General features: G+C 31.3%; 1 protein-coding gene and 2 non-coding genes across 3 annotated transcripts; all 3 read left to right on the top strand.

Annotated features, from left to right (window-relative positions):
- The first annotated feature begins 391 nt into the window (after positions 1 to 391).
- Positions 392 to 463, top strand: TRNAG-UCC (transfer RNA glycine (anticodon UCC)). Its single transcript has one exon. It is a non-coding gene; the product is annotated as a tRNA-Gly (tRNA).
- A 5,725-nt stretch (positions 464 to 6,188) lies between these two features.
- Positions 6,189 to 6,260, top strand: TRNAG-UCC (transfer RNA glycine (anticodon UCC)). Its single transcript has one exon. It is a non-coding gene; the product is annotated as a tRNA-Gly (tRNA).
- Positions 6,261 to 6,590: 330 nt separating this feature from the next.
- On the top strand, positions 6,591 to 11,389 carry LOC133778531 (calcium-dependent protein kinase 1). Its single transcript, XM_062218489.1, has 8 exons — positions 6,591 to 7,435; positions 7,703 to 7,846; positions 8,130 to 8,282; positions 9,252 to 9,367; positions 9,706 to 9,873; positions 10,142 to 10,269; positions 10,622 to 10,721; positions 10,809 to 11,389. The coding sequence occupies exons 1-8, from the start codon at positions 6,739 to 6,741 to the stop codon at positions 10,890 to 10,892; spliced, it is 1,590 nt and encodes a 529-aa protein (XP_062074473.1). The 5' UTR covers positions 6,591 to 6,738; the 3' UTR covers positions 10,893 to 11,389.
- The last annotated feature ends 2,044 nt before the right edge of the window (positions 11,390 to 13,433 follow it).

The raw sequence follows: 13,433 nt of genomic DNA, 5'->3' as shown, positions 1-13,433 counted from the left end.
TTTGAATTCAAATTTATTAAATTTTAAAAATAAAACTTTTTCACTTTCAAAATTTTTTAAAACCGTTTTCGACTTTTCTCTTCTTCAAATCAACACCTTATATTGTTAAACAAAAAATAAAAATAAAAGTTATTAAACGCGTTTATTATTTTTTGTTTTTAAAAACAAAATACAAAAATAGTTACCAAATATATTTTTATTTTTTAAAAATAAAAATAAAAATATGAGTTTAAAAAATAAAAAAACAAAAAGTTTACCAAACACATCCTAAGTGTACACACTTTTCAATATCCAAAGATGATGGTGAGTTTATTGTGGTTTTTTACATTTTGAACAGTTAATTACTACAATAAATATTAAATATTAAAATTTCCAACCACAAACTCAACAAGCGTTTGTAGTCCAACGGTTAGGATAATTGCCTTCCAAGCAATAGACCCGGGTTCGACTCCCGGCAGACGCATACTTTTTGGTTTTTTTTTTTACAAAATTCCACGTGTGTTGAAATATAGGTCATAAAATGATAGGAATATAGGTAAATTTTTTTTAACATTTAAAGGAATTGATTAAATGTGTTTTGAAAAATTAAATGTGCTAATAAAATACACTGTCATATTAGGTACTATTTTGAGCATAGGGTACTATTTTGATTTATTTTGTAAAATGCGGGGGTCCGAATTGTCATTTAACAAAACACGGGAACCGATCGAGTATTCAGGCAAAACACATGGGCTAAACTAGTATTTTCCCATTTTAATAATTTTTTTTACATACTTTAAATTTTAGAAGCATGAAATTTATAAAATGTGTTTCTATCTATAACATCATTTTTCTCACTAAATACATATTTAAATTCCTCATAAATTGTTAAAAATTATTTCCACCTTTATAATTTATTGTGTAATTTTTTTTTTATGTGTGGAATTTAAATAGAAATGTGTGGTGAGAAAAAAATTAAGATATAGATAAAAGTACCCTTAATAAATGTCATGTTTGTAAAATTTAAAGTATATAAATATTTTTATTAAAAATAGTAAACTAATTAATTAATATATTATATATTTTTAAGGTATGATAGAAATTAATATTTCAATAGAATATTTAGCTCAATCACAAAAAGAAAAATATTTGGTAATAAAGAATGATTTAAAGAGACGAAAGATGTGTTATTTTTTAAAATCTTATTTTACTCTTATAAATTAGGATTTATTTAATAATTATAACTTTGAGGACCTATATGTAAGCCATAAATGTTGATAATTTAATTCTTACAAAATAAATGGTCGAGAACTGTAGTGATACAGTTGGTAAAGTACGAGTAAGCCACCAAGTGCTATTTACCAAACAAATTTTTATATAAATTGAAATATATAACTACACGAAAATAATTCATTATTGAAAAGTCTTTTATACACATAAATATAAAAATATTTATCTTTTTCTTTGAATAAAAATAGAACATATTCTCCAGCTCAGCCAACTGAATTGGATAAAGTTTATTGAGAAAGAATATTAAAGAGGGTTGGATATAGCTGCACTATGCAACTTTGCAGCCATGCAAAACCATTTTCTAAACTTCACCTATATAAATATTCACAAATTAAATTACTACTATTCAATTAATATGTATATGTATAAATGATCCAAAATTTGGTGGTCAAAATTAGAATATATTGATAATAATTAGAATAAACAAAACCCAAATAGCTTGAAAAGAAGGTCATGACATGGTAGGTTGAATTACATATGTTCAACTACTAATGTTCAATTACATATAATATTGCATATACATTAGCCACTTTAATTTATATGTACAGTTTAGCTTTTGTTATTTTTTACTGATAAATGCTCTGCTATGTCTGGTTTGTCTTTTGGTCTGAAATGTTTATGTATGCCCACTAAAACAGAGATTTAATTTGTTGGGGGAAAAATGGTAAAATTTTACAAGTTAAACAAATGGCTACAATATAATCATAGATGCAATATAATATGACGTCCAAGCGTTTTTTTTTTCGATAAATATTATCATTTTTAAGAAAAATCTTCGTTTTAATCGTTATTTTCTAAGATTATTGTCGTGTTGAAGAAAATTGTCGTTCTTCAACAATACTGTCGTTTCGTAAAAAATTTGTCGTTTTATTGACCTTTTGTAGTTTTTTAACAATGTTGTCATTTCATAAGAAAATGGTCGTTTTACAACACTTTTGTCGTTTTTCAAGATAATCGTTATTTCCTAAGATTATTGTCGTTTTTCAATAACGTTGTCGTTTTAAACAGTAATGTCGTTTTCGTTTTGAAAGCTTTTTGTCTTTTCTCGAGGAGATTGTCGGATTTTAAGATTTTTGTTGTTTTTCAAGACAATTGTTGTTTCTAGAGAAAATTGTCATTTTTCAATATTTTTGCCACTTACAGGAAAAAATGTTGTCATAAACAAAAAAGAAAAGAAAAACTGATGTTTCTCAAAAGATTGTGTCATTTTTCAAGATAGGTGACACGTTAAAATAAATAACTAAATAAATGGAAGGAAAAGGTAGCCTCTGAGTCTCTATCTCACACATTGGCAATGTTGGTAATTCCAAAATAATGACGTTTTCATAATATAAATAACAAAGAAATTGTAGAAAATCATATACAAAGATTGTCATGTGAATTTACTATTGAGTAATATTAAATGTTCAATCACTGTAAGTTGTATGCAAAGATCATGGTTTCTGTTACAGAAAATATATATAACATAGCATGAGTTACTTCATCGATCACCAATTAGTTTTGAGATGGAATCACATGCTTTTTATCATGCACCTCATTCTACTTGTAGACCACTTTTCACATTCAAATATGATATCAAGAGTCAAAGCAAACTCTAAGGAGTAAACATGATCCAAATTCAAAAGCGGTAAAAAAAAAAGAGCAAAAAAGAGTCATTGTGATTCGATGATAGTAAGCCAAAAAAAGCCAAAGAGCCACTTACAATTGAGTCGTCTAAAATTGGTGAGCAAAATATAGCCACCATCTTGAGGCGGGTGTTAGAGAAAAATATCTCACATAGAAAATGTGTGGATATATTCAACAATTTATAAGAGCATGAGTTACTCCACTGATCACCCTGATTAGAGGTGAAAAGTGTAACTTCATTGATCTTAAATGTCAAAATAAATTAAGTTTTGATTATTATTTTCATTTAATTAATATGATATATTTTATGAATGAAAATATTTTATTATAATTTAATTTATTGTTATTTTGTAGGAATTAAAGATGCATTTTGTCATAAAGAAAAGAAATAAGAAATAAATAAATAAAGGTGAAGAAATAAGGAAAAGTTTGCATTTTTGCAAAAATTAAAGCCCAGAAATTCGGCCCGAAGCACCCTAAGCCTGCAGCTTCCCTTCTCTCCAGCGCGCCACTTGTCGCGCTCCTCGCATGCCACGCGTCCCAACAGCCATCTTTGACCCACCTTTGACCCATGTTAGCCCCTTTGCTTCCTTCAACGTGACCTCCAATCCGAACGCCCATGCCTCTTCAAGCCTCCTTTCTTCGAGTTGGCCCAACACTCCAAAAGCCCAATAAGCAGCCAAACTCCCTTCAGCCAACTAAGCCCAACGCACCTTTCAACAGCAACCAGGCCCAACCCGAGCTCACCCTCTTCCAACCAGCCATCCACGTGGCGCCTTCTCATTGGCCGAGAGTGGGTCAAAACCCACATCTGCCACCAGCCACTTTCAACCCATATTTTGTGGGTATTGGGCCTTGCAAAATTATCATTTTGAGCTTTAAAACTCATCTTTTTTTGTGTTTTAGAAAAATGGCATTTGACCATACACCAAAATAATTAGGTTAATATTTATAATAAGATTTGATTTTTCAAAATCATATTTTATTATTAATATTTCAGATTTATTTTGTAAACCCCATTTTGTTGTTTAAGTTCTTTTTAGTCATTTTCTTCATCTATAAATAGAGACTCTTCTCTCACATTTTGTATGTAATTTTTAGGTAGCAAAACTCTACCAAATTTTAGATTCATTTCTCATATTTTCTCTCTAGAATTTCATAAAAATGTCTACCATAATAGGCTAACATTCTTAGGAAAGTTATGATGATCCTATATGCACTATGACTTTGTTTGATATTTTTGATTCACCATGTGGTTAAAGTTTATATATTTTAGTGATTTATTTTCTTTCATCTCTACTTCTTCATCTTATTATCTATATTTATGTTTACTAATAGTATATAGATTTTGTCATGCACTTTCTATGTATTACCAAATTAGTGAAAATAATATAGATAATATCTTTATCATTTTCTCCATCTCACTCATATATATGTATTTTTGCTAAAATTTATATAGAATTAGTCATGCTATTTCTATGTATTTTATAAATAGTAAAAGTAATATTTGTGTTAGGTTTAATGTCCAATCTTTTATTGCATTATTGTCAATGGTATAATGTCATTTTTAGATTTCTCTTAAGATTTATCTCATCTTTTCATGGTAAAGAATAATAATTACTTGAATACATTTTTGTTAAAAATATTTGTGCTTCAATGTTAAATCTTCTAAATGAATAGTTGGAATGTAAACTTCTCATTTGTGTAACTTTTGTGAATCAAAAGTCCAAATAAATAAGTATGCATATTGGTTATTCTTGATCCTTCCTACTTGTTACCTATTGTTACATCACATTTTAATCTATCTTTATTTCTAATATTTAAATCTAAAAAACAACAAAAATATCACTTGTTCTATTTTCTTCATATTATTTATCTCTAACATTTATTTATTGATTAACTTATTTCTTTACCTCCTTGTGGAATCGACCGCCCATCTATACTACGACTACCGCTAAGTGGAAGTCACGTTTGGACGTTAAACACACTCATTTATTCTAAACTATTTTCCGCATTCTAACAATTTCATACCCATTGAACAAAAGCAATAAACCAAAAAAAGGTTTATTGATTTTTTAATTATATATAATTTATATTCCAAGAAAGTCTTTGTTTCCGATTACATGTCCATACTAATATAATGTTGTCGTTTCCCATATTTTTCCCATATTGTTCCTATGAATGAAAAAACTTACACGTCTTAGTATAATGTTGTCGTTTGACTTGGTATTATATAGTGCCAAATGATTGACAAATCCCTCTCTCTCGGTCTCTCCATGGATAATGATATGCTATATAATGTTACCACTAATTATTTGATGTGCATATAAATTCAATGCTTAAGGACTACAACTTATTTGTAGGCAATCATAGCGATGAACATGAATATAGAATAATATTAAAGCATAATATATTTATAGGGCACCAATTTTACAGTGTTGTTTGGTAACTCTTAATTTTTTTTATTTAATTAATTACAAATTTGGTAATTAAACATAAAACAGTGTTTAGTAACTTTATTTTTATTTATTATTTTTAAAAGTTTTAATTAAAATTTATTAAATTTTGAAAACATAAGTGTTGTTTGGTAATACTTAAAAAAAATAATTTTTTATTTAATTAATTAAAAATTTGACAATTAAATATAAAATATGTTTGGAAACTCTATTTTTATTTATAATTTATTTAAATTTTAATTAAAATTTGAAAATAAAACATTTTCACTTTCAAAATTTTTTTAAACCGTTTTCGATTTTTTTTATTCTCTTCTTCAAATCAACACATCATATTATTAAAAAAAAAGTTATCAAACGCGTTTATTATTTTTTGTTTTTAAAAACAAAAAACAAAAATAGTTAACAAATATATTTTTATTTTTTAAAAATAAAGAAACAAAAATAAAATAATATTAAAATTTTTGTGTTTAAAAAATTCAAAAACAAAAATTTTACCAAACACAACCATAATTTTTTTACTTTTAAAATTTTTTTAAATCGTTTTCGACTTTTCGTTTCTTTTTTTCTTCAAATCAACAACTCATTTTATATTGTTAAACAAAAAATAAAAATAAAAATTATCAAACTCATTTATTATTTTTTGTTTTTAAAAATAAAAAACAAAAATAGTTACCAAACATATTTTTATTTTTTAAAAATAAAAATAAAGATAAAAATAAAAATAATATTTTCAATTTCCAAAGATGATGGTGAGTTTATTGTGGTTTTTTACATTTTGAACAGTTAATTACTACAATAAATATTAAATATTAAAATTTCCAACCACAAACTCAACAAGCGTTTGTAGTCCAACGGTTAGGATAATTGCCTTCCAAGCAATAGACCCGGGTTCGACTCCCGGCAGACGCATACTTTTTGGTTTTTTTTTTTACAAAATTCCACGTGTGTTGAAATATAGGTCATAAAATGATAGGAATATAGGTAAATTTTTTTTATCATTTAAAGGAATTGATTGAATGTGTTTTGAAAAATTAAATGTGCTAATAAAATACACTGTCATATTAGGTTATATGAAAAATTCGAATTTACTATTTTAAAGTTAAAACTACACTCTTATAGGTTTAATTAATAATAAATAATAGATCTAAAATAAAATATTATCATATATATGTATATATATAATAATAATAATATCCGGATCCACAATTTATGACAACACACAGGCCCATTTTCGTAATTTCACGGAAGCCCACTTCTTCGGACAACATCCGCTTTATATTTCAGCTCCGACCACCGTTGAAAAATCAAATCAAAGCAAGTCTTATCCAACTTCTCCCATTGACCTCCGTTGACCAGACCAATTTTCTGACCCGGAGACCCACTCAGAATGGGCAACTCATGTAGTACCTACGTTTCAGGCGATGGCTCCGGCGGATCGGGTAACCGGGCTAACCATCGCCCCTCAAGCGGCGGCATTCAGATCCTCCCTCCCGATGCCAGACCTTCCCCGCCGAGAATCAGACCCCATTTACCCAACCCTACAGTCTCATCTTCCGGTCCCGCTGCCACCGGAGTTGGCCGCGTACTGGGCCGGCCTATTGAGGATGTCCGGTCCACCTACGTGTTCGGGCGCGAACTGGGTCGGGGTCAGTTTGGGGTCACGTACCTGGTGACTCATAAGGAGACGAAGCAACAATTTGCTTGTAAATCCATAGCCGCGAGGAAGCTCATTAACCGTGACGATATCGAGGATGTCCGGCGCGAGGTACAGATCATGCACCACATGACTGGTCACCGGAACATCGTCGAGCTCAAGGGTGCCTATGAGGATCGCCACTCGGTCAACTTGATCATGGAGCTTTGCGCGGGAGGTGAGCTCTTCGATCGGATCATAGCAAAGGGTCACTACTCTGAGCGAGCTGCTGCTAATCTCTGCCGTCAGATCGTGACTGTGGTTCATAACTGCCATACGATGGGGGTTATGCATCGGGACTTGAAGCCTGAGAACTTTTTGCTCCTTAGCAAAGATGAGGACTCGCCCCTCAAGGCTACTGATTTTGGGCTCTCCGTATTTTTCAAGCCAGGTGAGTGTTTTTGGGAATGGGGGTCATATTCTAATTTGGCTATTAGCTCTGTTTAGTTCTTGAATAAGTGTCATTAGCTAGTTTGTGTTGTTTAACATTAATCCATGTAAGTTTAAACCATAAAAAGAATTAATGGGATGTTTTTTACGATTCATTCATTTATTGAGTTTTGTTAAATTGTGGAGATTAAAAGTTTCTTTTTTGGGTAAGTAGTTGATGATTATTTTCTTCTTCGATAACAATGTTGGAATTTGTGTATGATTGCAGGAGATGTATTTAAGGATCTCGTTGGAAGTGCATACTATGTTGCCCCAGAAGTTTTGCGCCGGAATTATGGTGCCGAGGCAGATATTTGGAGTGCTGGCGTTATATTATACATTCTGCTTAGTGGTGTTCCACCATTCTGGGGAGGTATATTTTTAGTCTCTTTGGAATAATGGAACTGAAGTTTGTTGTTGTTGATTATGTTCTTGTTGTATAGTATCTTAAAGAAAGTAAGATGTTAATATTTGAAGTTGCATGCTTTATATAGAAATACCCAGCTCTCTTAAATAACTGGGGGTATATGTTTTAAGCTGTGCAAAGAAAGGACTGGTATATACAGGTTTTTTTTTATTACACTTTGCTGATGTTATTATCCAGTTTGAGGGTAGTCATCTTCATAATGGTTTTTCCCCCTTACTTGTGGATGCAGAGAATGAACAAAGTATCTTTGATGCTGTTCTTCGAGGACATATTGATTTCTCTTCTGATCCCTGGCCTTCTATCTCTAGTAGTGCTAAAGATCTTGTGAAGAAAATGCTTTCTTCTGATCCTAAAGAACGGCTTTCAGCATTTGACGTCTTAAGTAAGTTTCATTTTTGCTTTGAGTTTCTAGATTGATTTTCTCTGTATGGAATATATAACGTATAAGATTAAGGCCCAGTTAAAAAAAAGTAGGGAAGCTCAAAAGTAGAACAGTTTTTTATGTCAAATTTTGATTGATAGGTATTCTTAATTTGTTATTCTTATTGTATCATGAATGATATAATTGTGAACTTGAAGGTTGAACGGGCATGTTAAGTGATCATTTTTTTTTGGAACTGAAATTTTACTGCTTTTATTCTTTTATATTCTGTTTTCAGTTTTTTGTTCATTCAGAGATTTAGTACATGCTAACCAATTGGTCCAATTTTATTTTCAAGTTAATGAAAGAATAGACGACAAGTTTAGTTGCTTTTGCTATTGTTATTATTTTACACACCTCTCTCTTTACGTGAAGCTCAAAATTCATTATTTTTTTTAGTGTTTGCTTGATTTAAGCATATAATTTTGTTTATAGTTGACATCTGTTCTATGGCTATATACTATATAAAAAGAAGAAATTTCTTATAGTTGAGACCTCTCCATCTCTATTTTTTTTCCTTTTTTTGCACTTTTTAATGTTCTAGAGAAGAATCAATAGGGTATCCTCATTATAGTATCATCTTAGTGAGCTAGAAAATCGGTATATTAGGAAGTTATCTGAGGAGAATAGAAAAGCTATTATAATGGAGTCACTTGTTCAGTCTCTTTCTGGTTCTCATTTGGATGGCCTATTTGTAACAACACATGTCTAGTGTAGATTTTTTGGGCAGTCTTAAGGTTGAGGGAGTAAACATGCTTTTTCAGTTGTCTTCTTGGTTTTTTTCTTTATAGTTTTTTTTTTTTGCATGTGCTTTTCAACAGTTTTATCACTTTTCATGTGCATCTTTTATTGAATGTACTAAGGTTTTATTGATTGACTTAAACTAGAAATTTGGTCCAACTACTAAACTTACAATCTGATGCAATGCAGACCATCCATGGATGAGAGAAGATGGTGTTGCTTCTGATAAACCTCTTGATATTGCTGTCTTGACTAGAATGAAACAGTTCAGAGCAATGAACAAACTCAAAAAAGTAGCTTTGAAGGTGAGACTATTATCTGTTATTATAATCATAGCATTATGGTATTTAAAGATTAAGAAAAACACATTACACTGAAATATGTTTCTCTCTCAATAAAGAGAGGACACTTGAAAAGTAAAGTCATAGAAAAGAAAATAAGTTCAACAGGTGTTAAATCAAGTTGCACATTCTTTCTGCAAAGAGTTTGCATCATTTTAATTGATAGGTATTAGCTGGTGCAATCTCCAGGCCCTGGCATGTGTTTTATTGTCTTATTTAGCTGGAGTAGAAAGGATTTATGATTATCTTTATATCATGTGAAGTCAAATTTTTGGAATGAATTTGATTTCTTCTTCCTTTAGGTAATTGCTGAAAATCTTTCTGAAGAGGAAATCATGGGTTTGAAGGAAATGTTTAAATCCATGGACACAGATAATAGTGGAACTATTACATATGAAGAGTTGAAAGCTGGTTTGCCAAAACTTGGTACCAAGCTTTCCGAGTCTGAAGTCAGGCAATTGATGGAAGCGGTAATGTCTCTGGTCTTTTTGTATCTGTTACCCTTGCTGTTGCTCTTATTACACTTTTAAGTTGATTTTATTCTTCTTTGTGGGTTTTGAATCTGTTCCACAATTGAAGGACCAAAGCTGATCTTTCTCGTAGTATCTGTTTCCACTGTTAGTAGATTAGAGAACCTTATGATATCTGTCTTATACCTATTTGATCATTTGTTGTAGCTTTTATTTTGTGTGGTTGGATGATTTATGCTACTATTCTTCTCTAATCTGTCATTTTCAGGCTGACGTTGATGGAAATGGGACAATTGATTATATTGAGTTTATAACAGCTACCATGCACTTGAATAGAATGGAAAGAGAGGAACACTTGTACACTGCTTTTGAATATTTTGACAAGGACAAGAGTGGGTAAGTTCCTTGAAGCCATTATTAGCAATATTGTTCCTCGTTTTGGTTTAAAATATACCCCTTTCTGTTCATTCTTGATCTTATGATTTATTTTGTAAAATATTTTTGTTCCGCTTGTCAATGAATATTTCTCAGCTCAAACAGTCCGATCAATGATTAGATTGATCGGACAGTTGTTAATTATTGGAAGGTATATCTTACCAAGTCCAAAGTACATTAAATCTAAATCTAAGTACGGAAAATCAACTTCAAATCATAGAACGAGATTTGTTTCCAGACCGGACAAAATCCAAAGCCTAAATATTTGTATAAATTTCGGGTGAGGTTAAATTTTTGTTTTTTATGAGATTAGGTACATTACGATGGAAGAATTGGAGCAAGCCCTTAAAAAGTATAACATGGGGGATGAGAAAACAATAAAGGAAATCATTGCAGAAGTTGACACAGACAACGTAAGTTCATCTCTTGCTGCCTCCATTAGTATTTCTTTGTTAAATAAACTTGTCTTTAAAGCTACAGGTCCCAATTGGTTTTTGCAGGATGGTAGAATAAACTATGAAGAATTTGTAGCAATGATGAGGAAAGGCAATCCAGATATGGCAGTAAACAGACGGCGCAAATAAGCGTAAACAGTGTTCCTTGTTTTGCTAAATCTTTAAGCTGTGTTGTTCATAAAATATTTTTCACTATTCAATTGCTTTATCCCACCTACTCTTCTTGCTTGAATTCCCTCTTGTCATCCGCCATTGGAGGGACTCGATTTCGATCAGTTCAGGGGGATTAGAATTTGATAGGTTCAAGTGTTTGCGGATTTCGTCACTGCAATGTCTGAGCTCTGAGGGGATAGGAAGTCCGAGAACCAATCCTCTCTCCCTTGAAGATCAAGAAAATAAGAGTTTTGTGATTGTACTCGGCCGTTCTATATTTGATCATTTTGTCTTCTGATTTTCTAGCTCATCTTATTATCAACAAAGCATTAGAATCAAGGAATACAATTTTTCTTTTTTCCTTCACAGGTTTCACATTTTTAGGTTGCTTGTTTGTTACGTTAACTAGTTATTCAAGTCTAAGAAAATTGATGTATTTTTTGTTTTTTGAAATATACTATTTTGGTACCTTATTGATTGTCTTAGAACCAATTTAGTATGCTATTGCTTAATTAATATAGTTTGTTTTAATACTAACTTAGCACCTATATGATAAATTAATTCAAGATTAAATAATTTTATCAATTCTTGATAAAATTATTTTCAATTATAACTAATCTATTTAATATTTTTTTAACATTGAAACATATTTATGTGTAAATAACAGTAGTAATATGATATATAAATAAGTTTAAAATTGTATTTTCTATTAATTTTAAGAAAATATTTTGTAGGGTTTTTTGGATCCTGAGTTTTTCCATTACTCATTTGAAGTTTGTGTTTTAACAAATTATTTTTTGGACAATGTGTTTTGTAAAATAGTTTAAATAGATTCTCAAACTTAATTTTGATGAAGAAAAAATTAAATATGATTGTTGACCTTCAAATTAGCCAATGACACAGAGTTAAATATACGACAGAAAAATAGTACGATGCTTGAGAATACAATCTAATGGAAAGTAAAGAATACCAAGAATTATAGTGGTTTGACCCCAAAGATTGGTAATGACCAACGTCTACTTAATACTATTATTAATGTTGAGCTTCAAAGGCGTGATCAAAGAATTAGAGTTCTTGAGTTTCACAAACCTTAGAAGGAGAAACAATACATACGATGGATAATAGCAATACAATTCACTTTTTCTCAGTTCAGAAAAGAGGATTCGAAAAAAGATCCCCCTTGAGCTATTTCTTGTATATTTATAGGTTCAAGGAAGGTTATATGAGTCAATTAATCATATATTTCCTTAATAAACGGATATTCAAGTTATAATGAAGAGATATTCTCGGTTATCATTACAACTATACAAATTTACACATAAATAAACGGAGTATACGACCAGGTTGGTCGTATATGAAACTTGAACTCCGCATACGGAAGTATCTCTGTTTTATAGGCGAGCAGCATCTCTGCCACGTGTTGAAAATTCTTGCCACGTCATCCACATAACTTTTTTGGATAAACATTTGCCCCCCAAGTTTATTTATTCCGACCAGCAATAAGTAAACTTAGGAAACTAACATTTCGTATACCCCACGAAATCTGTCAAAGTCACTCGTGCTTCCTCGAAAAAGGTGATCTAATCACGTCCAATCATGCTTTTTCGGTTTCCAAGTAACCCTTCTGATGGCTATTACACTCCCCCATGCCTTGAAAAAAGTAACTCATCATTCCACCTTTTTATCATATTTTAGCCATTATAAATAATCCCCAAATTTACCTTTTCACTTTTTACTTGCCTTTTTCTTGCCAAGAACCCTCAAGAACTTAACCCATAGCTCATAAACTTTGAAGATCATCCGTCGCTTGTTCTAAAGATCTTCTATTCGCACGTCCAAAGTTGCTTCATTTCAGAACCTCCAATCTTCATCTAGGTAAATTTCTTCAACTTTCAAGCTCTTTGACATGCCATGCATACTGTCACATGCCATGTTTTTAGTTTTGAAATTTTTCGTGTTCTTGGGTAGAAACGCATGAGGATTATGTGTGTACCGATTGATGCTTGATAGGGTAGCGTAGTTCTGCTATGTAGAAGTTAGGAGCCAGTTTGATAGTCAAGATCGTAAGCTTAGGGCGTAAAATTGAAGTAAAAATTCGATTTTTAGGCTAGTTGAAAAACTGGATTTTTCCCGCCCCTTCGGAGTCGAAAAAACTATTTTTCCAAAAAACTTTTTATTTCCGCTTTTCAATCTTTTTTTCAAACTGCTCGCATAGAACTTAGTGTTTCTGTTAGAATGCTGCTGGTCGTAGACGCGAGCAACGTTATTCCAACTTTCAACATAAGCTCTCAGGCTGTGTGTCTTATCTCCTCCTTTCTCTGTTCGCAGCTTACATGCAAGATCCATGGGGGGAGAAAGACCTATCGACGAGCACTTATTGGCTCAACTGCTTGAGGACGAGGAGCAACCATCGTCACTTATACCTGACATTCCATTTTCTCGTGTCACTTCAAACACTCCACCTGTCCTTACTCAAAATATGGCTCGTGCTAAAACCAAAGCCCAGAAAAAGAAAAC

The sequence above is a fragment of the Humulus lupulus genome, chromosome 5 (assembly GCF_963169125.1).
Source record: "Humulus lupulus chromosome 5, drHumLupu1.1, whole genome shotgun sequence".
Classification (NCBI taxonomy): Eukaryota; Viridiplantae; Streptophyta; class Magnoliopsida; order Rosales; family Cannabaceae; genus Humulus; species Humulus lupulus.
Note: the sequence above shows the minus strand (reverse complement) of the source record. Positions and strands in the feature narration are given on the sequence as shown.